Source organism: Schistocerca gregaria, chromosome 3 (genome assembly GCF_023897955.1).
Source record: "Schistocerca gregaria isolate iqSchGreg1 chromosome 3, iqSchGreg1.2, whole genome shotgun sequence".
Taxonomy (NCBI): domain Eukaryota; kingdom Metazoa; phylum Arthropoda; class Insecta; order Orthoptera; family Acrididae; genus Schistocerca; species Schistocerca gregaria.
This window is the reverse complement of record NC_064922.1, coordinates 388,123,306-388,148,393: the sequence shown is the minus strand read 5'-3', so window position 1 is coordinate 388,148,393 and position 25,088 is coordinate 388,123,306. Positions and strand designations below refer to the sequence as shown.

Here is a 25,088-nt window from a genome sequence, read left to right as displayed (position 1 = left end):
TCCCCCTCGCCCCCCAAGTGCTCCCCCTCGCCCCCCCAAGTGCTCCCCCTCGCCCCCCCAAGTGCTCCTCCTCACCCCCCCCCCAAGTGCTCCCCCTCGCCCCCCCCAAGTGCTCCCCCTCGCCCCCCCCCAAGTGCTCACCCTCGCCCCCCCCAAGTGCTCACCCTCGCCCCCCCAAGTGCTCACCCTCGCCCCCCCAAGTGCTCACCCTCGCCCCCCACTAGTAGGCTGCCCCCCCTACTGCTCTACTGCCACCCCACTGTTACCCTGGCTCCCCCTCTGGGACCCTGGCTCCCCCTCTGGGACCCTGGCTCCCCCTCTGCGACCCTGCCCCTCCCCCACACTGGACCTTGCCCAGCCGAAACGACTCCTCCCCCCTCCAACTGTGTAGCCTCCACCGACTGTGTAGCCTCCCCCCCTGCTGCGACGTCTCCCCCAGCTGTGATTCCTCGCCCCCCCCCTGCTGCGACGTCTCCCCCAGCTGTGATTCCTCGCCCCCCCCCCTGCTGCGACGTCTCCCCCCGCTGTGATTCCTCGCCCCCTGCTGCAATGCCTCAACCTCCCGTTTCGACGCCTCCCCACTGCGACGCCTCCCCACTGCGACGCCTCACCCCCCTCCACTGTGATGCCTCACCCCCCCACTGCGATGCGTCATTCCCCCTCCACACGACGCCTCTCCCCACCATGCCCCCTCCCCTCCCACTGCAAAGCCTCCCCACCTCCAACTGCGAAACCTCCCCACCTCAAACTGCGAAACCTCCCCACACCCCACAATGAAACTTCTCCCCCACTGCACCCCTGTCCCCCTCTTGCGCCCCTCCTACGTCGGTGCCCCCTCTCCTCACATCATCTACTCTCTCACCCCTCTCTACACTCTTTCACCCCTCTTAACACCCAGGTGTAATAATAGGCTCGAGGTATTCCTGTCTGTTGTGAGAGGCAACTAAAAGGAGTTCACACGTTTCAGCCTTTATGTGATGGCCACCTGTAGGGTTTGACCTCCAATCTTCAAAATTTTCGCAAATAGCGAATCAGCATTGAGATCCTTAGCCCACTTTCTCATCGTCGCATTTCAGTCCCGCTCATTCACCATCTGTTGGTTGAGGACATCTTCCTGGACGCGTTTTCCACCATGCATTATGCAGTGTCAGTGATGGCCATGGACGTCTTTGCACCTAATATCCAGCACGTTAGCCAGTCTGTTGTGGTGGGGCTGCCATGTATTCTTTGGTTGTAGCCCCCTGACCGCACAGGGATCTCTCTGCTGATGCCTGTGCCATGATTCCCCATATAAGCACACGATGAAGTGTAGTCCATCATCTTTTGCTGGCGGTGAAACACCAGCAGTCCTTAAGCATTCACGAGCTCAATTCAATGCACAGAAGTATGGCCCAAATTGTTCCCTTCCCTGGCCACACCGTGGGAAGAACATCAGGCTAAGGATGACAGCGGATCTTATTCACCCTGGTACCTTGTATTTTAGAGAGCTGATGGGGGAACTTTTCATGATGATGAAGCCTCAGGTTTTTGTTGAGCATGTGGATGACAAGTTTGGGGAGATAGAGGGATTATCCAAAATAAGATCTGGGTCAGTCTTCATCAGAACAGCATCCTCTGCCCAGTCACAGACATTACTCGCTTGTGACAAGCTGGGGGGATGTTTCTGTAACCATCACACCCCATAAGAGCTTAAATGGTCCAGTGTTTCATATTTAACAGGGACCTTCTTTTGCAGTCTGACAATGAGCTGCGGGCCAATTTAGAGCAGCAATGTGTACATCTTGTCTGCCGTGTCCACCAGAGTCCCAGAGATAAACATGTTGCCACCGGTGCCTTCATCCCGACCTTAGAGAGGGTGTTACATTGCTTGAGAAGGTCCAGTGATAGTCTACAGCTGTGATGTAAAGCCTTATATCCCTCCCCCGATGCAGTGCTTTAACTGCTGGAAGTTCGGCCATATGTCTTCCCGCTGTGCTTCCAGCGTCACATGTCGAGATTATGGATGTCCATCACATCCCAATACTCCATTTGCTCTGCCTCCCATCTGTGTCAGCTGTGGAGAGCACTGTTCACCCTGATCGCCAGACTGCAGGATTCTCCAGAAAGAAAGGAAAATCATGAAGTATAAGACCCGATTGACCTACACTGAGGCTAAGAGAAAATTTGAACGTCTGCATCCTGTATGAATGGCATCGCCTTATGCCACCGCTACAACAATTCTGGCACCATCAGCTCTGCCAACCCCAGTCACGTCTCAGAGCCGGAAGACTACACCTGCCCCCTCGATGGTAGGGGGCATTTCCCCTCCATGTTGCTCCCACACCACCTACCAGATTAAAACTGTGTGCCCAACTGAGACTCGAACTCGGGACCTTTGGCTTTCGCGGGCAAGTGCTCTACCAACTGAGCTACCGAAGCACGACTCACGCCCGGTACTCACAGCTTTACTTCTACTAGTACCTTGTCTCCTACCTTCCAAACTTTACAGAAGCTCTCCTGCGAACCTTGCAGAACTAGCACTCCTGAAAGAAAGGATATTGCAGAGATATGGCTTAGCCACAGCCTGGGGATGTTTCCAGAATGAGATTTTCACTCTGCAGCGGAGTGTGCGCTGATATGAAACTTCCTGGCAGATTAAAACTGGCATTCTGGATGCTCTGGATGCTGGTTCCCAGCAAAGCGGGGCCCCTGCCCTCCGTGGCTGTAAGGGACATTACAGGAACAGTAGTGACCATAATCGAGTGTCAGGTGGAGTTTGGGTTTATGTCCTAAACTCAGTGTGTAGTGGCACTGTGCCCCTTCAAACTCCTCTTGAAGCTGTGGCTGTCAGAATGACGACGACACAGGAAATAACTGTCTGCAACGTATATCTTCCTCCAGATGGTGCAGTACCCCTGAATGTATTAGCTGCACTTATTGATAAACTCCCTAAACCTTTCCTACTTTTGGGAGATTTTAACTCCCATAACTCCTTGTGGGATGGCACCGTGCTTACTGGCCGAGCCAGAGATGTCAAAAGTTTACTGTCTCAGTCAAACCTCTGCCTCGTAAATACTGGGGCCGCCACACATTTCAGTGTGGCTCAGTGGTAGTTACTCGGCCATTGATTTATCAATTTTCAGCCCAGGACTTCTGTCTATCCACTGGAGAGCACATGATGACCTCTGTGGTAGTGACCATTACCCCCATCTTCCTGTCACTTCCCCAGCGTCAGGCCCTCAGACGCCTTCCAAGATGGGCTTTAAACAAGGTGGACTGGGAAATTTTCACCTCTGCTATCACCGTTGAATATCCCCCACACGCTAATATCGATGTCACGGTTGAGCAGGTGACTACAACAATTGTTTCTGTGGCAGAAGACATGATCCCTCACTCTTTAGGATGACAGAGGCGTAAGGCAGTACCTTGGTGCTGGCCGGAAGTCGCTGAAGGAATTATGGAGCATCGGTGAGCTCTACAGCCGCATAAGTGGCACCCTTCCCCGGAGCACCTCATAGCCTTTAAATGACTCTGTGCCTGCATTTGCCAACTTATCAAATGACAGAAGCAGGAGTATTGGGAGAGATAAATCTTGGCCATTGAGTTCAACACGTCACCTACCCAAGTCTGGGCGAAGATCAAATGTCTTTTCGGGTACCAGACCCCAACAGGGGTTCCTAGTGATATCATAAATGGCATGTTATCTACTGATGCAAATGCGATTGCCGAGCACTTTGCTCGAGCCTCTGAGTCGGAGAATTACCCCCCAGCCTTTCGCACTCTCAAACGGTGGCTGGAAGTGAAAGTCCTCTCATTCACTACATGCCACAGTGAATCCTATAATGCCCCATTGACAGAGTGAGAGCTCCTCAATGCCCTTGCGCATTGCCTCGACACAGCTCTGGGTCCTGATCGGATCCACAGCCAGATGATTGAACTTCTCTCATCTGACTGCAAGTGACATATCCTCGTCATCTTCAACTGAATATGGTGCAATGGCATCTTTACATCGCAATGGTGGTAGAGCACCATCATTCCTGTGCTTAAACCCGGTAGAAACCCGCTTGATGTGGATAGCTATCGGCCCGTCAGCCTCACCAACGTTCTTTGTAAGCTGCTGGAACGTATGGTGTGTTGGTGGTTGGGTTGGGTACTGTAGTCAAGAGGTCTACTGGCTCCATGTCAGGGCAGTTTCTGCCAAGGTCCCTCTACCACTGATAATCTTGTGTCCCTCGAGTTTGCCATCCGAATTGCCTTTTCCAGACTCCAACACCTGGTTGCCATCTTTTGTGACTTTGTAAAGCATATGACACAACCAGGCGACATCATATCCTTGACACATTGTACGATGGGATCTCCGGGGCCCACTCCCGATTTTTATGCGAAACTTCCTATCATTCCATACTTTCCACGCCCAAGTTGGTGCCTCCCATAGTTCCATCCATATCCAGGAGAATGTCGTCCCGCAGGCCTCTGTATTGAGTTTCTCTCTATTTTTAGTGGCCATTAATGGTCGTGCAGCAGCTGTCGGGCCTCCATCTCACCTTCTCTTTATGCAGACGACTTCTGCATTTCGTACTGCTGCTCCAGTACTGGTGTTGCTGAGTGTCACCTACATGGAGCCATTCACAATTCACTGCCATGGGCTCTAACCCATGGCTTCCAGTTTTCCACCATGAAGATGTATGTCGTGCACTTCTGTCAGCATCGTAACATTCATCTGGAACCAGCACTTTACCTTAATGACGATCCAGTCACTTTTGTGGGACATATCGATTCTTAGTTCTGGTATTCTATGCTTGTTTGACTTGGCTTCCTCATCTTTGTCAGCTTAAACGGAAGTGTTGGCAGCACCTCAATGCCCTTCACTGCCTGAGCAACACCAACTGTGATACAGATCGCACCACACTGCTGCAGCTCTACAGAGCCCTTGTTCAGTCCCACCTTGACTATGAGAGTATGATTTATGGTTCAATGGTGGCCTCAGCATTGCGTTTGCTTGACCCATTGCTCTATTGCAGAGTTCGACTAGCAACAGGAGTCCGGTGACAAGCGGAGTAGGTTACGGTGCACACATTCATAGCTCTCCTGAACATCCTAATTACCGTCGTCTTTTCCCAACCACAGCAGTTCACCCCGCATTGGCAGCCCAGGTCAGGGCTAACAATTGCAGTTCGCGTGTGATCGCTTCTGTCTGAACTAGAGTCCTTCCCTTCATCACCTCTCCTCGAGGTCCATTTACATACACCTTCGTGGTAAAGCTGTAGGCTGAATCTTTGCCTGGAACTTTTTTGTGGCCCTAAGGACTCCGTTAACCCAGCGGGTCTCCGCTGTCACTTTCTCTCGATTCTTGAAGTGTTCCGGGGCTCTGAAGTGATTTACACCAAGAGCTCGATGGCTGATGGTAATGTTGGCTTCGCCTTTGTCCACAAAGACTGTATTGAACAGCATTCCTTGCCTGATGGCTGCAGTGTTTTCACTGCAGAACTGGTGGCCATATCTCGAGCACTTCAGAATATCCATTCATGCCCCAAGGAATTGTTTCTTCTGTGTAGTGACTCCTCGAGCAGCCTACAAGCTATCAACCAGTGCTACCCTCACCATCCTTTGGTGGCGTCCATCCAGAAGTCCATCTATGCCCTGGACAGGTCCCGTCATTCAGTGGTGTTTGTGTAGATCCTAGGACAAGTCAGTATCGCAGGCAATGAACTTGCCAACAGGCTACATAGGAACCACTTCTGGAGATGGGCATCTCTGAACCTGACGTGCGTTCTGACATGTGCTGCAGGGTTTTTTGTCTTTGGGAGACAGAATGGCATAACAGTATGCACAACAAATTGTGTGTCATTAAGTAGACTACAAATGTGTGGAAGTCTTCCATGCAGGCCTCTCACAGGGAATCAGTTGTCCTCTGCCGGCTCCACATTGTCCATGCTTGGGCGACCCGCAGTTACCTCTTGCACTGTGAAGACCCACCTCAGTGTCAGTGGGGTGCGTGGTTGACAGTGGCCCATATTCTGGTACACTGTCCCACTTTGACTGCCCAGCGACGAAATCTTGTGGTACCAGACTCGTTGTCGCTCATTTTATCTGACAACGCCTCATTGGCTGATAAAGTTTTACGTTTTATTTGTGAGGGTGGGTTTTATCATTTGATTTAAGTTTTATCTCATATCCTATGTCCCTCTGTGTCCTCCACCATAGTGCTTTTAGGGTGGCGGTTTTAATGTGTTGCAGAGTGGCTGGCTTTTCCTCTTTATTCACTGTGTAGCTGCTACAGTCACAGGTTCGAATCCTACCTCGGGCATGGATGTGTGTGATGTCCTTAGGTTAGTTAGGTTTAAGTAGTTCTAAGTCTACGCGACTGATGACATCAGATGTAAAGTCCCATAGTGCTTAGAGCCATTTGAACCTTTTTATTGTCGTGGTCGGCCATCCACTGTAATCTGATTTCTTGTTTTACTCTCTTCTGTTTCTAGTGTCTCTCTGTTGTTTCCTTGTCCTCTTTTGTTCCTTTTAGTGTTCATTGCTTTTCTTTCATTCTTGTGGTTTTTCCTTTCTGTCCATTTTGTGTTATATGTCTCGTCCGTTTTATTCTCACACTTGTGGAATTGTTTTATTAGGAACAAGAGACTGATGACCTCGTAATAGTCCCTTACCCCCTCTTTTAAACCATCTAACCACCCAGTCATCCCTCTTAACCCACTCTGACCCTGCCCCAACCTCCCTCTCCCCCTTCCTCCTCCCACTTTCCCTCTGTCCCTCCAACTCCCTTTTCTCCTTCGCCCCTCTCCCCCAAACCTCCTTCCCCCCTCCTCCATGCCCCTATCCACCCTTGCTCCCCCTCCCTTCCCCCTACCCCTCTCCTTTCTCACCACGTCTCCCCCTGCTCCCTTCCCTCCACTCCCTCCCCCACACTTTTGCTTCCTCTCCCTCTCTCCCACTCCCTCGTTTTTGTGGCCTAAAGCTTCACAATTTGAGACTTGTCCCAACTGAGTAATATAGCTTTCTTTAGTTCAGATCGTTCTGTAGAATATATAAACAGTTTTATTTTCTTCAATACTTCAAAAGTGCCAAATACTGCTTCACTTCAAATGTAGCCAGCATTGCATGAAAACCTAATTCCCTAGTGTAATAGCCTTTCATTCTGTCCATTGATAGTGATGTACAAATGATTTTTTTCTCATTATGACTTACTTGCATAGACAAAGAACTTGCTGGGTAACAAATGTGCAATCTGCTATAATTTTTGTTGGTCTGGAAGTAGTTGCTGAGAGATGAGCCTAACTTAAGTTTTCATTTTACACCATTTTTCTATGTGTGTGTGGGGGGGAGTGAAAGCGGGAGCGTGTGTGCATGAGTGCATAAGAGAGGGGGAGGGGAAAGTGAGGACGATGGCGATGAATGGAAGAAAGCATTCAAATAACATCCCTAGTGTTTTCTTACCAGCAGTTTCTGAGATATTCGAAAGGTTCCTTGGCAGCCATGATCCATTAGCAACTGGCACTCTGTAAAATCTATAAAGATCCCATTTGATGAATTTGCCATCTAGATTAAGGCTGTACCAAATAGGCCTCAAACATCATATGTCTTTCAAAGAAAATCAGTTTACTAGTTAGTTGAACATTCAGGCAAACTTCATAGCACAAGACAAGGCTTCAGTCTTTCACAAGTTCTGTACCTTGCTCAGCAGCATCCTCTGAGAGATGATAAGAATAACTCACTGTCAATACATCATATTCTTCGTTTTAGTAATAATTTTAATAGTAAACTTTTTTTTTTTTGCAGGTTTGAGGAAGCTGGTGGACAAGTCAAAAACAAACTTCTTAGCAGCTTTAATGATGTTTCTGGTGACTTTGATATTGTTGTTAACTGCCTTGGTTTGGGAGCAAAATATTTGTGCTCTGACCGTATTATGGTACCCATCAGAGGCCAGGTTCTCAAGGTATAAAATATAAATGAAGTATCTTTATTTCTTAGAAACTAGGTGTTTCTTTATACCATTGCAGTACTTGGTTAACCCCTCACTGCAGCAGATGGCTATCTGCATTCTGTGCTGGGGGTGGCTTTTGTTGTAGCTATACTGCTTGCCAAATGCAGGTGCTATTGCTGAGAGACAGCATTCTGACCAATATGAAATATTTATCATCCAATTTTTGAAAACTATTCAGTGAAAAATTATGACTTTCGCACATCTTTCAGTTTGATATCCTCACTCAATAAAGAACGGAGTTTCTTTTCCTTATCCATCATACTTACTGCACTGCATCAGATTAAGTAAATTGTTGCAAACAATTTTAAAGATTTTGTAGATGTAAAAACACATTGCTTATGGTGATTTTAGCTCGTACACTGCAGTGAATGAAATGTAGATAAGATAATGAAAAATTATTTTAAACTAAGATCAGATTGAGATCTCACTTCGTTCTCAAGTTATTGAGTTTAGTATCTGATAGATGGTCGCGTGTGACATACCCATTCCTGTCCATACACATAGCAAATCACATGGTTTTAGCAATCACCATATCTCATAAACAATACCAAAGAAGGAAAGTTGCTACTCACCATATAGAGGAGATGCTTGCTGAGTCGCGGTAAGATTTACACAATTATAGCTGTCAGCCAGCCATTAAGACCTTTGTCAGCAGCACACACACACACACACACACACACACACACACACACACACACACACACACACACACCTGCAGTCTCAGAGTACTGACACCACATTGCGAGCAGCAGAACTATTGCACGATGGGAGTGGCGACTGGGTGGAGGTACGGAGGAGGCTGGGGCAGAGAGGGGGAGGGATAGTATGGTGGATGGTGGGAGTGGTGTACAGTGAAGTGTTGCAGTTTAGATGGGCGGCACGAGAGGAGGTATGGAGGGGGAGGGGGTAAGTAGCGGAAAGGTAAGAAATTAAAAGACTGGGTGTGGCGGTGAAATGACGACTGTATAGTGCTGGGATGGGAACAGGGAGAGAGTTGCATGGGTGAGGACAGTGATTAACGAAGGTTGAGGCCAGGAAGGTAATGGGAACGTAGGATGTATTGCAGGGAAAGTTCCCACCTGCACAATTCAGGAAAGCTGGTGTTGGTGGGAAGGATCCATATGGCATAGGCTGTGAAGCAGCCATTGAGATGAGGGAGATCATGTTTGGCAGCGTGTTCAGCAACAGGCTGGTCCACTTGTTTTTTGGCAACAGTTTGTCAGTGGCTGTTCATGCAGACAGACAGCTTTGTAGAATGCAGCACAGTGGTTTGCAACGTATCTTGTAAATCACATGACTGATTTCACAGGTAGCCCTGCCTTTGATGGGAAAGGTGATGTTAGTGATCAGACTGTAGTAGATGGTGGTAGGAGGATGTATGGGACAGGTCTTGAATCTAGGTCTACTACAGGGATATGAGCCATGAGGTAAGGGATTGGGAGCAGGGGTTGTGTAAGGATGGATGAGTATATTATGTAGGTTCGGTGGACGGCAGAATACCATGGTAGGAGTGGTGGGAAGGATAGTGGACAGGACATTTCTCTTTCCAGGGCACGACGAGAGGTAATCGAAACCCTGGCATAGAATGTAATTCAGTTGCTCCAGTCCCAGATGGTACTGAGTTACGAGGGGAATGCTCCTCTGTGGCCGGACTGTGGGACTTTGGGAGATGCTGGGAGACTGGAACGATAAGGCACAGGAGATTTGTTTTTGTACAAGAATGGGAGGATAATTATGGTCAGTGAAGGCTTCATTGAGACCCTTGGTATATTTTGAGAGGGACTGTTTGTCACTGTAGATGTGACGACCATGGGAGGCTAGGCTGTACAGAAGGTACTTCTTGGTATGAAATGGGTGGCAGCTGTCGATGTGGAGGTATTGCTGGTGGTTAGTAGGTTTGATATGGATGGAGGTACTGATGTAGCCATCTCTGTGGTGAAGGTCCACGTTTAGAAAGGTGGCTTGTTGGGTTGAGTAGGACCAGGTGAAGCAAATGGGGGAGAAGTTGTTGAGGTTCTGGAGGAATGTGAATAAGGTGTCATCACCTTCAATCCAGATAGGAAAGACGTCATCAATGAATCTGAAGCAGCTGAGGGGTTTAGGATTCTGGGTTTTTAGGAAGGATTCCTCTAGATGGCCCATGAATAGGTTAGCATAGGATTGTGCCATGCAGGTGCCCACAGCCATACTGCGGTTTTGTTTGTAGGTAATGCCTTCAAAAGCGAAGTAATTGTGGGTGAGGATATATTTGGTCATGGAGACTAGTAAGGAGGTTTTTGGTTTGGAACCCATAGTGACAAGCAGGGCACCGTGTGGTAAAGGGACAGAAACTGTGGAGAGTGGGTCGAGGAAATGGTTGGTATCTTTTATATAGGAGGATAGGTTCCAGGTAATAGGTTGAAGGTGTTGGTCTACTAGAGCAGAGATTCTGTCAGTGGGGGCACAGTAGTTGGCCACCATGGGGTATCCTGGGTGGTTGGGTTTATGGACTTCAGGAGGAAGCATGTAGAAGGTGGGAGTGCATGGAGTGGTAGGGGTAAGTAGAGAGATGGACTCTGGGGAGAGGTTATGTGGGGGGCCTAAGGATTTGAGTAGTGACTGGAGATCCTGCTGGATTACTGGAATGGGGTCACTGTGGCATGGTTTGTAGGTGGACATATCTGACAGCTGACAGTCCTTCTGCCACGTAATCCTTGCGGTTCAAAACAATGGTGGTGGAGCCTTTGTCTGCAGGTAGGATTATAAGATTGGGATCAGTTTTTAGATAGTGGGCTGCGGCTCTTTCTGCAGGTGTAAGATTAGTTTGCATGTTGATGGATTTGGGGAATGATGATGAGGCAAGGTTCGAGGTTAAGAAATTCTGGAAAGTTAACAGGGAGTGGTTTGGAGGTAGTGGGTGCGGATCACAGTTGGATGGATGAGTGATCTGAGTTAGGCAAAGTTCAATATTGGTCTTTGGTTAAGTCTGATTGGTCGGGTTGGTGGTGAAAAAGTATTTCCACTGTAGGGACCGGAAGAAGGAGAGAAGGTCTTTAACTAGTCCTGCATGGTTGAATTTGGAAGTGGGGCAAAAGGTGATGCCTTTGGAAAGGGCTGATATTTCTGTGGGACTAAGGCTTCTGGAGGAAAGGTTCATAACTGTGTTGCGGCTCTGTTTAGGTTCTGGGTTGTGTGTGGTGGTGGGAGGGAGATTTGGAGGATGGGGGAAGTGTAGTAGGTCTGCGAGACAGGGTTTGTTACCTATGAGAGGGCATGGGGGAAGTTTGTAGGTTGTTGTAGAAGTGATGGACAGTGGTACTCAGAGGTGGGAGTAGGAAGTGAGCAGGATGGAGAGCTTTTTGAGGTGGCATTGTGCATGTTGCTTAAGTTCCTGCAGGACAAGAGTTTCAATGTGTGTTATGGGTTCCAGGAATTTGGGATTACATAGCAGGAGAATTTTGGGATGGAGAGAAGGTACTGCAAGGAGGATTGCGCTTCTTTGATATACTTTTGCAGGACTATGTTGGTGAGGGCTAAGGATTGGTGGAATCTGAACAGGTGGAGGTCATTGTGAAAGGAGGGGTGGAAACCAGATATGGGTAATTTGATGGTAAGGTCATTAGGGGGGATTTCATGAGACAAGCAACAATGCAGGAACAGTATGTGGGACTGGGATCTGGCTAGGGATGAGGAAATTTTTCTCCCACCTTCTACATGCTTCCTAAAGTCCATAAACCCAACCACCCAGGACGCCCCATTGTGGCCATTTACTGAGCCTCCGGTGAGAGAATCTCTGCTCTTGTAGATCAACACCTTCCAACCTATAACCTGGAACCTATCCTCCTATATAAAAGATACCAACCATTTCCTCGGCTCAGTCTCAACAATTCCTGTCCCTTTACCACAAGGTGCCCTGCTCGTCACTATGGATTCCAAACCAGCAATCTCCTTCCTATTCTCCATGACCAACTACATCCTCACCCACAATTACTTCTCTTTTGAAAGCATTACCTACAAACAAATCTGCAGTACGGCTGTGGGCACATTCATGGCACCATCCTATGCTAACCTATTCATAGGGTATCTAGAGGATCCTTCCTAAAAACCCAGAATCCTAAACCCCTCGCCTGCTTCAGATTCATTGATGACATCTTTTCTATCTGGATTGAAGGTGGGGGCACCTTATTCACATTCCTCCAGAACCTCAACAACTTCTCCCCCATTTGCTTCACCTGGTCCTACTCAACCCAAGAAGCCACCTTCCTATATGTGGACCTTCACCACAGAAATGGCTACATTAGTACCTCTGTCCATATCAGACCCGCTAACCACTAGCAATACCCCTACATTGACAGCTGCCACCCATTCCATACCAAGAAGTACCTTCCGTACAGCCTACCCACCCATGGTCGTCGCATCTACAGTGACAAACAGTCCCTCTCAAAATATACCAAGGGTCTCACTGAAACCTTCACTGCCCGTAATTATCCTCCTATTCTACATTTACATCTACATCCATACTCCGCAAGCCACCTGACGGTGTGTGGCGGAGGGTACCCTGAGACCTCTGTCGGTTCTCCCTTCTGTTCTAGTCTCGTATTGTTCGTGGAAAGAAGGATTGTCGGTATGCTTCTGTGTGGGCACTGATCTCTCTGATTTTATCCTCGTGGTCTCTTCACGAGATATACATAGGAGGGTGCAATATACTGATTGACTCTTCGGTGAAGGTATGTTCTCGAAACTTCAACAAAAGCCCGTACCGAGCTACTGAGCGTCTCTCCTGCAGAGTCTTCCACTGGAGTTCATCTATCATCTCCGTAACGCTTTCGCGATTACTAAATGATCCTGTAACAAAGCGCGCTGCTCTCCGTTGGATCTTCTCTCTCTCTTCTGTCAACCCTATCTGGTATGGATCCCACACTGCTGAGCAGTATTCAAGCAGTGGGCGAACAAGTGTACTGTAATCTACTTCCTTTGTTTTCGGATTGCATTTCATTAGGATTCTTCCAATGAATCTCAGGTGGCATCTGCTTTACCGACGATCAACTTTATATTATCATTCCATTTTAAATCACTCCTAATCCATACTCCCAGATAATTTATGGAATTAACTGCTTCCAGTTGCTGACCTGCTATTTTGTAGCTAAATGATAAGGGATCTATCTTTCTATGTATTCGCAGCACATTACACTTGTCTACATTGAAATTCAATTGCCATTCCCTGCACCATGCGTCAGTTCGCTGAAGATCCTCCTGCATTTCAGTACAATTTTCCATTGTTACAACCTCACAATACATCACAGCATCATCTGCAAAAAGCCTCAGTGAACTTCTGATGTCATCCACCAGGTCATTTATGTATATTGTGAATAGGAACGGTCCTATGACACTCCCTGCGGCACACCTGAAATCACTCCTACTTCGGAAGACTTATGTCCATTGAGAATGACATGCTGCGTTCTGTTATCTAGGAACTCTTCAATGCAATCACACAATTGGTCTGATAGTCCATATGTTCTTACTTTGTTCATTAAACGACTGTGGGGAACTGTATTGAACGCCTTGCGGAAGTCAAGAAACACGGCATCTACCTGTGAACCCGTGTCTATGGCCTTCTGAGTCTCGTGGACAAATAGCGTGAGCTGGGTTTCAGACATCCGTCTTTTTTGAAACCCATGCTGATTCCTACAGAGTAGATTTCTAGTCTCCAGAAATGTCATTATACTTTAACGTAATACGTGTTCCAAAATTCTACAACTGATCGATGTTAGAGATATAGGTCTATAGTTCTGCACATCTGTTTGACATCCCTTCTTGAAAACGGGGATGACCTGTGCCCTTTTCCAATCCTTTGGAATGCTACACTCTTCTAGAGACCTACGGTACACTGCTGCAAGAAGGGGGGCAAGTTCCTTCGCGTACTCTATGTAAAATCGAACTGGTATCCCATCAGGTCCAGCGGCCTTTCCTCTTTTGAGCGATTTTAATTGTTTCTCCATCCCTCTGTCGTCTATTTCGATATCTACCATTTTGTCATCTGTGCGACAATCTCAAAACCTAATTCATCTATAAGCGTGAGACGTTGGCAGCTCAGGACACATAGAAACATCCATAGCACTGTAGAAAAACCAAAGCAGCACATACATATATACATCTGCAGCACCTGGAAAACGGCATAGCAGGAGGTGTATACACACTCACAGAAGCAAAAGGCTTAAAAACTCTAAAAGTGTTGGTACATTGTCACAAAAACTATATTTTTAATGGCCAACAGCCCTATCATTAGATAGGACACACTACTTTTGTTCTTGGTATGGCAATGGGGAGTTCTTAACATAAATAATGGAATGAGCACAGGTAACAACTTGCCATATAACCGAGTGGTTGAGTGGTTGTTAGGCCCACGAACAGTGATGCTGATCTATCAGGCCAGTCCATCAGATATAACAGAATACATGTAGATCTGCACAGGTACATTGTCCTGGCTATGGCATTACCTTCCAATCATAATCCACAAACAGGTCTTCTGTTCCATATCCTCATATGTCCTTAATCTTCTGAAAACCTCCATGAAGTAGCTACAAAGGAGCATCCTCATCATTATTTACAATCACCCTGTACTGGAAGAACTATACTATATCCATTACTTGGGCTCCCACTACTTACTGTTTTTCCTGGAAATGAAGAAAATCATATCCATAATCATTCTCACAATTCCCAATCTGGAATTTCACCACCCTCCCAGTCTATGAGATACCCTCATCCATCCTTATGTAACGTTCATTCCCAACCCGTTTCCATATTGGTCATTTATCTGTGAAAGACTCGTGCAAGACTTGATCAGTCCAGCTACCCAGCACATCCTATTCCAGTTTTGTCACAGGCGTAACCTGCCCTATCAGAATCAGGGACATCTGTAAAAAATGTCAAGTCACATACCAGCTCTGCCATAACTTTTGCATGGCCTTGTGTGTGTACATAGCCACTGACCAGCTGTCCACCCAATTGAATGGCCACTGCCAAACTGGCCAAGAACAGGCTTGACCGCCCAAATACAGACATGCTGCTGAACACAGCATGTTCAACTACAGTGGCTGCTGTACAACCGCAGAAATGTTGATACCCTGTTCCCAGTACTATCTTCTCTGAACTACGTAGAAAGGATCCTCCTGGCCTCCGTCTCTACTAGCCCCCATTCCACACTAATCTCCATCTCTGCCACCATGCCCTCTGCTTCTCTTGGTCTATACAGGCAGCCTCCTCTCTGTGGTTGCTCCTTCCTCTGTTTTACCTCTCCCTTCTAGGCCACTCCTTCACATCATTTTGTTTCATGTGCAACTCTCCCTGCCTGCATCAGAGTGAGGTCACTGGTACCACATTTCCATCATGTGCGAGGGCTGCTTTTCCCTCCCAGCCATCAAGCACACATCCTTCCAAAACTCCCCTCTCTGACATCTTTCTCCCTGTGGTTAGTCGACCCAGTATGCCTACACCCTGGATGAGCTGCATTGCTGGTACAGTGTAGTCAGGTCAGACTACACTCCTGGAAATGGAAAAAAGAACACATTGACACCGGTGTGTCAGACCCACCATACTTGCTCCGGACACTGCGAGAGGGCTGTACAAGCAATGATCACACGCACGGCACAGCGGACACACCAGGAACCGCGGTGTTGGCCGTCGAATGGCACTAGCTATGCAGCATTTGTGCACCGCCGCCGTCAGTGTCAGCCAGTTTGCCGTGGCGTACGGAGCTCCATCGCAGTCTTTAACACTGGTAGCATGCCGCGACAGCGTGGACGTGAACTGTATGTGCAGTTGACGGACTTTGAGCGAGGGCGTATAGTGGGTATGCGGGAGGCCGGGTGGACGTACCGCTGAATTGCTCAACGCATGGGGCGTGAGGTCTCAACAGTACATCGATGTTGTTGCCAGTGGTTGGCGGAAGGTGCACGTGCCCGTCGACCTGGGACCGGACCGCAGCGACGCACGGATGCACGCCAAGACCGTAGGATCCTACGCAGTGCCGTAGGGGACCGCACCGCCACTTCCCAGCAAATTAGGGACACTGTTGCTCCTGGGGTATCGGCGAGGACCATTCGCAACCGTCTCCATGAAGCTGGGCTACGGTCCCGCACACCGTTAGGTCGTCTTCCGCTCACGCCCCAACATCGTGCAGCCCGCCTCCAGTGGTGTCGCGACAGGCGTGAATGGAGGGACGAATGGAGACGTGTCGTCTTCAGCGATGAGAGTCGCTTCTGCCTTGTTGCCAATGATGGTCGTATGTGTGTTTGGCGCCGTGCAGGTGAGCACCACAATCAGGACTGCATACGACCAAGGCACACAGGGCCAACACCCGGCATCATGGTGTGGGGAGCGATCTCCTACACTGGCCGTACACCTCTGGTGATCATCGAGGGGACACTGAATAGTGCACGGTACATCCAAACCGTCATCGAACCCATCGTTCTACCATTCCTAGACCAGCAAGGGAACTTTGCTGTTCCAACAGGACAATGGACGTCCGCATGTATCCCGTGCCACCTAACGTGCTCTAGAAGGTGTAAGTCAACTACCCTGGCCAGCAAGATCTCCGGATCTGTCCCCCATTGAGCATGTTTGGGACTGGATGAAGCGTCGTCTCATGCGGTCTGCACGTCCAGCACGAACGCTGGTCCAACTGAGGCGCCAGGTGGAAATGGCGTGGCAAGCCGTTCCACAGGACTACATCCAGCATCTCTACGATCGTCTCCATGGGAGAATAGCAGCCTGCATTGCTGCGAAAGGTGGATATACACTGTACTAGTGCCGACATTGTGCATGCTCTGTTGCCTGTGTCTATGTGCCTGTGGTTCTGTCAGTGTGATCATGTGATGTATCTGACCCCAGGAATGTGTCAATAAAGTTTCCCCTTCCTGGGACAATGAATTCACGGTGTTCTTATTTCAATTTCCAGGAGTGTATTTAGCGATGCAATCTTGTTTATGAACTTGTTTATTACTCAATGCTTCAATGTGATGGTGAGTTGTTACAGTTACTCCTTCTGTTGATGGTCTCCCACTATCTTGTTGTCCTCTTATCCCCCACCGCCAACTGCCTTTATTATTTCCATCTGTGTTTTGTCATTCCCTCCAAGGTCTTGCTGTCATCTTTCACCTGTCAGTTGCATGCAGCCCATTGTTAATAGTGTGATAGTTCAGTCTTGACTGACTGCTATAGTCCACTTTTACTTCAACTCCTTTCATTTCTCTCTGTCACGGAACTGCTTGAAACATTGAAAGGTCGAGTGCCCATACAGCTCTGTAGTCAGTCTCTCTCTCTCTCTCTCTCTCTCTCTCTCTCTCTCTCTCTCTCTCTCTCTCTCTCTCTCTCTCTCTCTCTCTCTGACATCAACTGTGTTTCCTGTGTCTCTTGTACTTGACAGGTGCTTATCTTCAGTTCCTCATAAATGTGAAGCTGTTAGTTTGAACACCATGATTGTTTACTAATATGAGACTTGATGAGCAGAAAGTATCCAGCTCAGCTTCAGGAGGCAGCAATCAGAATAGATCATGAGGCATGGCTTGTAGACCATTTTATGCAAATGATTGGTCATGTGTGATAGTATGTATTTTGGCAAAATCGCATATAAAGATGTGAAACAAATACTAACAAAGAGATAGAGGGGCTGGCCAGTACTTACCTCAGCTCAGTACAGCCGATAGATACACAAAAAACAACCGAAAATTTATGTTCCTAGCTTTCGGAATAAATGTTCCTTCATCAGGGAGGAGAGAGGGGAAAGAAAGGGAAGAAGGGAAAGTGGATTTAGTTACTCACAACCCAGGTTATGAAGCAACAGGGAAAGGAAAACAGGGAGGGTAGCAAGGATGGAGGCATGGTTGTCAGAGGGAAGCCAAAGATATTCTGTTGTAAGTACTGTGCCAGCTTCAAACCAAAGAGGATGCATACAGAAGTAAAGAGGTATATAGTATAAAGATATAGGTTGAAAAGATGCATGAATGGCTAAAGAGGAAAGAGAAAGAGAAGACTGAAGAGTAAATGGAGTGAGGTTGTTTAACGTAGGTTCAGTCCAGAGGGATGGCGGGATGAAAGGCTGTGTTGGAGTGCAAGTTCCCATCTCCACAGTTCAGAGGGACTCGTGTTGGGTGGGAGAAGCCAAATAGCACATACGGTGTAGCAGGTTCCTAGGTCCCTAGAATTATGCTGGAGGGCATGCTCCGCTACTGGGTATTGGATGTCTCTTAGGCGGACAGTTCGTCCGTGTCCGTTCATGCACTCAGCCAGTTTAGTTGTTGTCATACCAATGTAAAAGGCTGTGCAGTGCAGGCATGTCAGCTGATAAATGACATGTGTAGTTTCACACGTGGCCCTGCCTTGAATTGTGTATGTTTTACCAGTAGCGAGGCTGGAGTAGGTGGTTGTGGGAGGATGCATGGGGTAGGTTTTGCAGCGGGGTCGGTTACAGGGGTAGGAACCGCTGGGTAGAGAAGGTAGTCTGGGAACATTGTAGGGTTTAACAAGGATGTTACGCAGGTTAGGGGGGCAACAAAAGGCAACTCTGGGTGGTGTGGGGAGAATTTTGTCAAGGGATGATCTCATTTCAGGGGTTGACTTGAGAAAGTCATATCCCTGGCAGAGTAATTTATTGGTGTATTCTTGGCCAGGATAATATTGGGTGACAAGGGGGATGTTTCTGTGTGATCTGAGGGTAGGAACATTGTTGTTGGACGGGGAGGAATGTATTGCTCGGAAGATCTGTTTGTGGACAAGGTCTGCAGGATAGTTGAGGGAGAGGAAAGCACTGGTCAGGTTATTGGTGTAATTGTTGAGGGTTTTCGTCACTGGAGCAGATATGTTTGCCACGAATACCTAGGCTGTAGGAAAGGGAGCGTTGGATGTGGAATGGATGGCAGCTATCAAAGTGAAGGTACTGTTGTTTGTTTGTGGGTTTGATATGGACAGAGGTGTGGATGTGAGCTTCAACAAGATGAAGGTCAACATCCAGGAAGGTGGCTTGGGTTTTGGAGAAGGACCAGGTAAAATTCAGATTCGAAAAGGAGTTGAGGTCATGGAGAAAATTAAGGAGCGTTTCTTCACCATGAGTCCAGACCACAAAGATGTCATCTATAAACCTATACTAGGCCAGGGGAAGCAGCTGTTGGGTCTTCAGGAAAGCCTCCTCCATGCGGCCCATGAAGAGGTTGCATAGGACGGAGCCGTCCTGGTTCCCATGGCCATTCCCCTGATTTGTTTGTAGGTCTGGCCTTCAAAAGTGAAGTAATTATGGGTGAGGATGAAGTTAGTAAGTGTGACAAAAAACGAGGTTTTTGGAATATCTTCGGGTGGGCCTTGGAAGTGGTAGTGCTCAAGGGCAGAGAGACCATGGGTGTGTGGGATGTTTGTGTAAAGGGATGTAGCATCTATTCAGATGGGGTGATGTTGGGGGTTGTCGGGATGTTCTTCAAGAAGGACTGGGAGGCAACACTGGATTTGAGGATTTCCTGAAATGTCTGCAAGGGATGGTTTTGGGGAAGAGGAGGAGGATCCCTTTGAGAAGGTGGTGGGAACTGTTCTAGATAAGTTTCACCACTGGGTCTAGTATTTGGGGGCTGTGTTTGGGTAGTGAAGTGATATTTCCAGTTGAGGTTCCAGGTGAATGAGAGGAGATCTTTAACCAGGGCAGTGTGGTTGAATTTAGGTGTGGGGCTAAAGGTTAAGCCTTTTGATAGAACAGATGTCTCTGGAGGAGAGAGGGATCTGGATGAGAGGTTTAGAACTGAATTGGGGTTGGTGATATGTGGCAATTGACTGTGGTTATAGTTGAGATTTGGTCTGTGTGGGGTATGTGCTGGGATGGGGAGATTGAGTAGGGTGGCTAGGCTAGGTTTGTTGGCTACGAGGGGGGGTTTGTTGACGGTTCTGTTGTGGTTGGTGTTTGTGAGGGATAGGGAGAGGGACCCCACTTCTTAGGTGTTGCACTAGCACTGTGGATAGTTTTTTCAGGTGGTGTGTGGCATGGGACTCAAGTTTGCAGCTGGCTTCTAGGATGATGGTCCTGGCTGTGTCTCCAAGCAAGGGTTTGAGAGGTGGAGGACTTTGAAGAGAGATTAGAGCTGTTGAGAGTGGTGGTTACATGAAGTAGTGTAGAGATTCAGGACGAGTTGGGTGAGGGCTAAGGAATTGCACCCATAGATGGGAACTTTTAAGGTAAGTCCTTTAGGGGTAAGTCCAAAGGTTAAGGAGGAACGGAGGAAAAGTTTGTGGGATTGCATTTTGGCTACGGTAAATCCACCAATCTTTCCTGGACTTCCAGAACCTTAAATCCTTAGCCCTCACCCAACTTGTCCTGAATCTCTACACTACTTCATGTAACCACCACTCCCAACAGCTCCTATCTCTCTTTAAGTCCTCCACCTCTCAAACCCTTGCTTGGAGAACATTCCTCCCCGTCCAACAACAATGTTCCTACCCTCAGACCACACAGAAACATCCCCCTTGTCACCCAATATTATCCTGGCCTCGAATACATCAATAAATTACTCCGCCAGAGATATGACTTTCTCAAGACAACCCCTGAAATGAGATCATCCCTTGATAAAATTCTCCCCACACCACCCAGAGTTGCCTTACGTCGCCCCTCTAACCTCCGTAACATCCTTGTTAAACCCTACAATGTTCCCAGACTACCTTCTCTACCCAGCGGTTCCTACCCCTGTAACCGACCCTGCTGCAAAACCTGCCCCATGCATCCCCCCACAACCACCTACTCCAGCCCCGCTACTGGTAAAACATGCACAATTCAAGGCAGGGCCACGTGTGAAACTACACATGTCATTTATCAGCTGACATGCCTGCACTGCACAGCCTTTTACATTGGTATGACAACAACTAAACTGGCTGAGCGCATGAACGGACACGGACGAACTGTCCGCCTAAGAGACATCCAATACCCAGTAGCGGAGCATGCCCTCCAGCATAATTCTAGGGACCTAGGAACCTGCTACACCGTATGTGCTATTTGGCTTCTCCCACCCAACACGAGTCCCTCTGAACTGTGGAGATGGGAACTTGCACTCCAACACAGCCTTTCATCCCGCCATCCCTCTTCTGGACTGAACCTACGTTAAACAACCTCACTCCATTTACTCTTCAGTCTTCTCCTCTTTCCCTTTCCTCTTTAGCCATTCATGCATCTTTTCAACCTATATCTTTATACTATATACCTCTTTACTTCTGTATGCATACTCTTTGGTTTGAAGCTGGCACAGTACTTACAACAGAATATCTTTGGCTTCCCTCTGACAACCATGCCTCCATCCTTGCTACCCTCCCTGTTTTCCTTTCCCTGTTGCTTCATAACCTGGGTTGTGAGTAACTAAATCCACTTTCCCTTCTTCGCTTTCTTTCCCCTCTCTCCTCCCTGATGAAGGAACATTTATTCCGAAAGCTAGGAACATAAATTTTCGGTTGTGTTTTGTGTATCTATCGGCTGTACTGAGCTGAAGTAAGTACTGGCCAGCCCCTCTATATCTTTGTTAGTATGTATTTTGGGCAATCCCAAGGATACAACTGCTCAAGTTAGAACTGTTAATGAATATGTACATCATACTTACCTAACAGTTGTTCAAGAGACTGGGCTGGAAATGCAGGAGCTAGTACGATGTCTCTGCTAACCTCTTGATTGTCATGTCTTTCTGCTACCTGCTACTGGTTCCTCCATAAATAAAACTGCAAGGTAGCCTTCCTTAGTGCTTCTGTGCTCCCTGGAAAGATGTTCCTCTGGAGGCCAGAACAGTTTGTGTGAACTAACCTAGACTTAACGTTATACAGGGCCAGCTTTCTGTTAGTACCCATTGGGGAGCTTGTAAATTGTCTTGTCTGCAGATGCTGTCTGGCTCATACACTGATGAAAAAAGAATCACAGCACCAAAGAATAATTAATGTAGAATGATGAAATTTCAGGAATTTATTTGTCTAGGTAATATATTTAAGTGATTAGCATCACTAGATCACCAGTTAATGTAAGCCTGAGATAAACCAAAGCAAATTAGAAGTTGTGGTATGAGCATGTTGAATGCAAGCTTGCAAATGTGCCTGCATTGTATTGTACACGTGTCCCTCATTCAAATCTGTTGTGGGGTTGATAATGAAATCTTTGTCGCTTTAAAGGCATTTAACCAACAACTCACCTAGTCCAATCTCAGAGGTAACTAATGCTCATAATGGTTACTGTGTATATTTAAAGCAAATCTGATTTGCAATCTCATAATGGCACTACTAGTGTCCCTCTCATGCAACTAGTGAAAAATTTGAATAGATTTCATCTTTTGGATGTGGAAACACACCTACTATCTTCCACTTATGTCACACACCTTGCGATTTTTTTTCCTTTCCATCAGAGTGCTTCTGTGCTGACTGCTGTATACATTTGTGGTGTTAGAATTGGTTCTTACATTACAGCTTATGCATTGGTACAAGCTTCATATTACATGATCAGAATAAGAGCTGTACTACAACCTACAACTGAGTTGGAAGGGGGGGGGGGGGGGGAGACAAGGGACAAACAAAAAAGTACACAAGCAAGCATGCACTCAAAGACAGACAGTGGAGGGGGGGGGGGGGTGGTGAAACAGAGAGATTATTGAGCTGTTGAGAAGTGGTGTAATAGTGTACAATTTTCATTATCAACTTTTGTAGTCCTGTCTTCTTCAGTTGCGTGCATTATTACGGTATATTGATAATTTTTACTTATGGACCTCCTGACAGCAACTGAATAAAACACAATTTTAGTGCCATATGCGTTTTGCCTTTATTTTCTGCAAGGCATCATCAGTGGCCTGGAATATGTGCATATGTTTGCTATTTGATTTACATTTTGGTCACTCTACCTATAGGTTATAAACAGTTCTGATGGTTGGTATTTCCTATCAAGTAGTAATGTGTTGAACTGTTCTTACAGGTTGCATTTACAATTTCCTACATATTACGCTTCTGTTGCATTTTTGGTGTTGTTCTTCTTCTTATAAATTCCAATTTGTGGTTTTTTTTTCCGCATTTCACAGCACTATGCACTGAAAACTTGTTTTGATGCAATGTTTTGGTTTCTGCTGCCGAGTGTCAGATGTTTTGCAAAACATCAAATGTTACTGCCAAACTTTTTTTTAATTCCGTGTAGTAAGGAGCCTTTGCTGATGTGTGTTTGTTCATTTATCACATGTTTTGTTTTCAGCGATGGCTTTCTGAATGTTGAAGTTTTCTTGCATTTGTATAAGATGTTTGTCATGGTTTCTTATTCTCATAATTTTTATTTCTTGTTCCATGTTTGTAGGATGGAGATTACGGTGTTTAAAATGTTCTGCAAATGTGGAATGGTTTGTTTCGTACTTCCAACACCTGATTGTTCTTTGTATCGTGTTTTAAAATTCCTGCATGTCATGCCTATGTATACTGCATCACAATTTTGACATTCAAGTTTATATATACCTGATTGTTGGAATTTGTCCCTCTTGGTATCTGGTTGGCTTAGATGTGATTGGAGGGTTTGCCCAGACTTATATGCTATTTGGAAGCCCTGTCTCTTTAGGATATTTTGAACTCTGTGTGTTAGTTTATGCGTGTAGGTCATGGTGTACCATCTGGTTCTTTTCTGTGGGGAGTTGTCATTGTGTGTGTTTGTAAGTTTTCAGCTTTGAGTTCCCTTGTATTCTGGAAATGTTGTATTTGTTTTGTATTCGTGTTTTTATTTTTTGATTGAGCCTGTGGACTACATGCGTGTCATATCCATTGTTCCTAGTTATTTGTATGATTGTACTCATTTCTTTTTCATAGTTTTTCTTGTTGATGGGATTCTATGTAACACATGTCTTAGTGCTGCAAGTTTCTGGCTGTAGGGGTGGTTAGATGTGGAATGTATGATTGTGTCTGTGACTGTTGGTTTTTTAAAGATGTTAAATTGATGTACTTAATAGGAAATACCAACCACCAGAACTATTTATAACCTGTAGGTAGAGTGACCAAAATTTAAATTAAATAGCAAACATATGTACATATTCCAGGCCACTGATGATGCCTTGCAGAAAATGAAGGCAAAGTGCATATGGCACTAAAATTGTGTTTTATTCAATAGTTATCACATGGTCCATAAGTAAAAATTATCAATATACCGTAATTTTCATTATGTGTATTCCCCTATCCTCCACCTAATGCAATAGCATTGTATGAGAATGAGAGGACTGTAACTCCTTTTTAATGATTTTACAGAAGAGATGAAAGAAATTTCACGTTTCAGTGGCATAATAAAAACTTCATGGACAGATGTCTACACCACTAAGTTAGACACTTAAAAACTGTGTGATGGTAGTGCACCTTTAAAAATATTCTTTACTCGCTGAGCATTATTTACTGTTTGATGTAGTGCTAAGGATTCTAAGCAATTCAGTCTAAATAAATGTATTACACTTTGAAGATAAGCACTTGGCTGAGAAAAGAATTAATTTTCACACTAAAAACAGATGAATTCTAGCTAAAATAGATGCATATTGGTAGATGTTTGTACGAATGCCGCCACTGAATGTTAACTTCCTCATTACCTTCATTACAAACGTTACTTTCGCTGTCTGAATATTTAGCTTTCTCCGCTTGAAAACTTGTGTAAAATGCTTCGTACTCTTCGTTGATAATGCCAGTGCAGCAAAGATTCTCTTTCTGAATTTTTGTGTTCCCCGATATTTTGGTTCTGTCTGGAAGAATGTGTCAGAATTATAGTATTTTCAGGAAACTGGCAGACTTTTGAATTGTTGACCACGAAATGATTGAAAAGGATATTATTAATATAACTTCTATGATATTGAATCTGCAACACCTTAAGACATTGTACTTTAGTTTCTTCACTGGCAGTTTTCGTATTTTTCGACTGTTCCTTCTGTAAAACTCCAAAATTCAGTCCTTCTAGTCCATTTCCACTACTTCGTACAGCGTTTGTTTTTTATGCAGTCTGAACAATAGTATACCGCTAAAGATCATAGATGTTAAAAATTTTTGCAACCCTCTCTATACTGGCACGAACTGAATCGTACTCCATTGTGGGAATGTTCAAAGTTTCTACACCATGAAGAAAAATTAATTTCATATTGAC

At 46.3% G+C, this 25,088-nt stretch overlaps 1 protein-coding gene across 7 annotated transcripts in view; it reads left to right on the top strand.

Moving 5' to 3' along the window:
• Window positions 1-25,088, top strand: part of LOC126355189 (D-aspartate oxidase) — a 150,021-nt gene that overhangs the window by 106,594 nt on the left and 18,339 nt on the right. For all 7 annotated transcript variants that reach the window (XM_050005410.1, XM_050005414.1, XM_050005415.1 and 4 more), the window contains exon 5: window positions 7,768-7,924. In XM_050005410.1, the coding sequence (XP_049861367.1) occupies window positions 7,768-7,924 (157 nt within the window). The remainder of the gene's footprint in view (window positions 1-7,767; window positions 7,925-25,088) is intronic.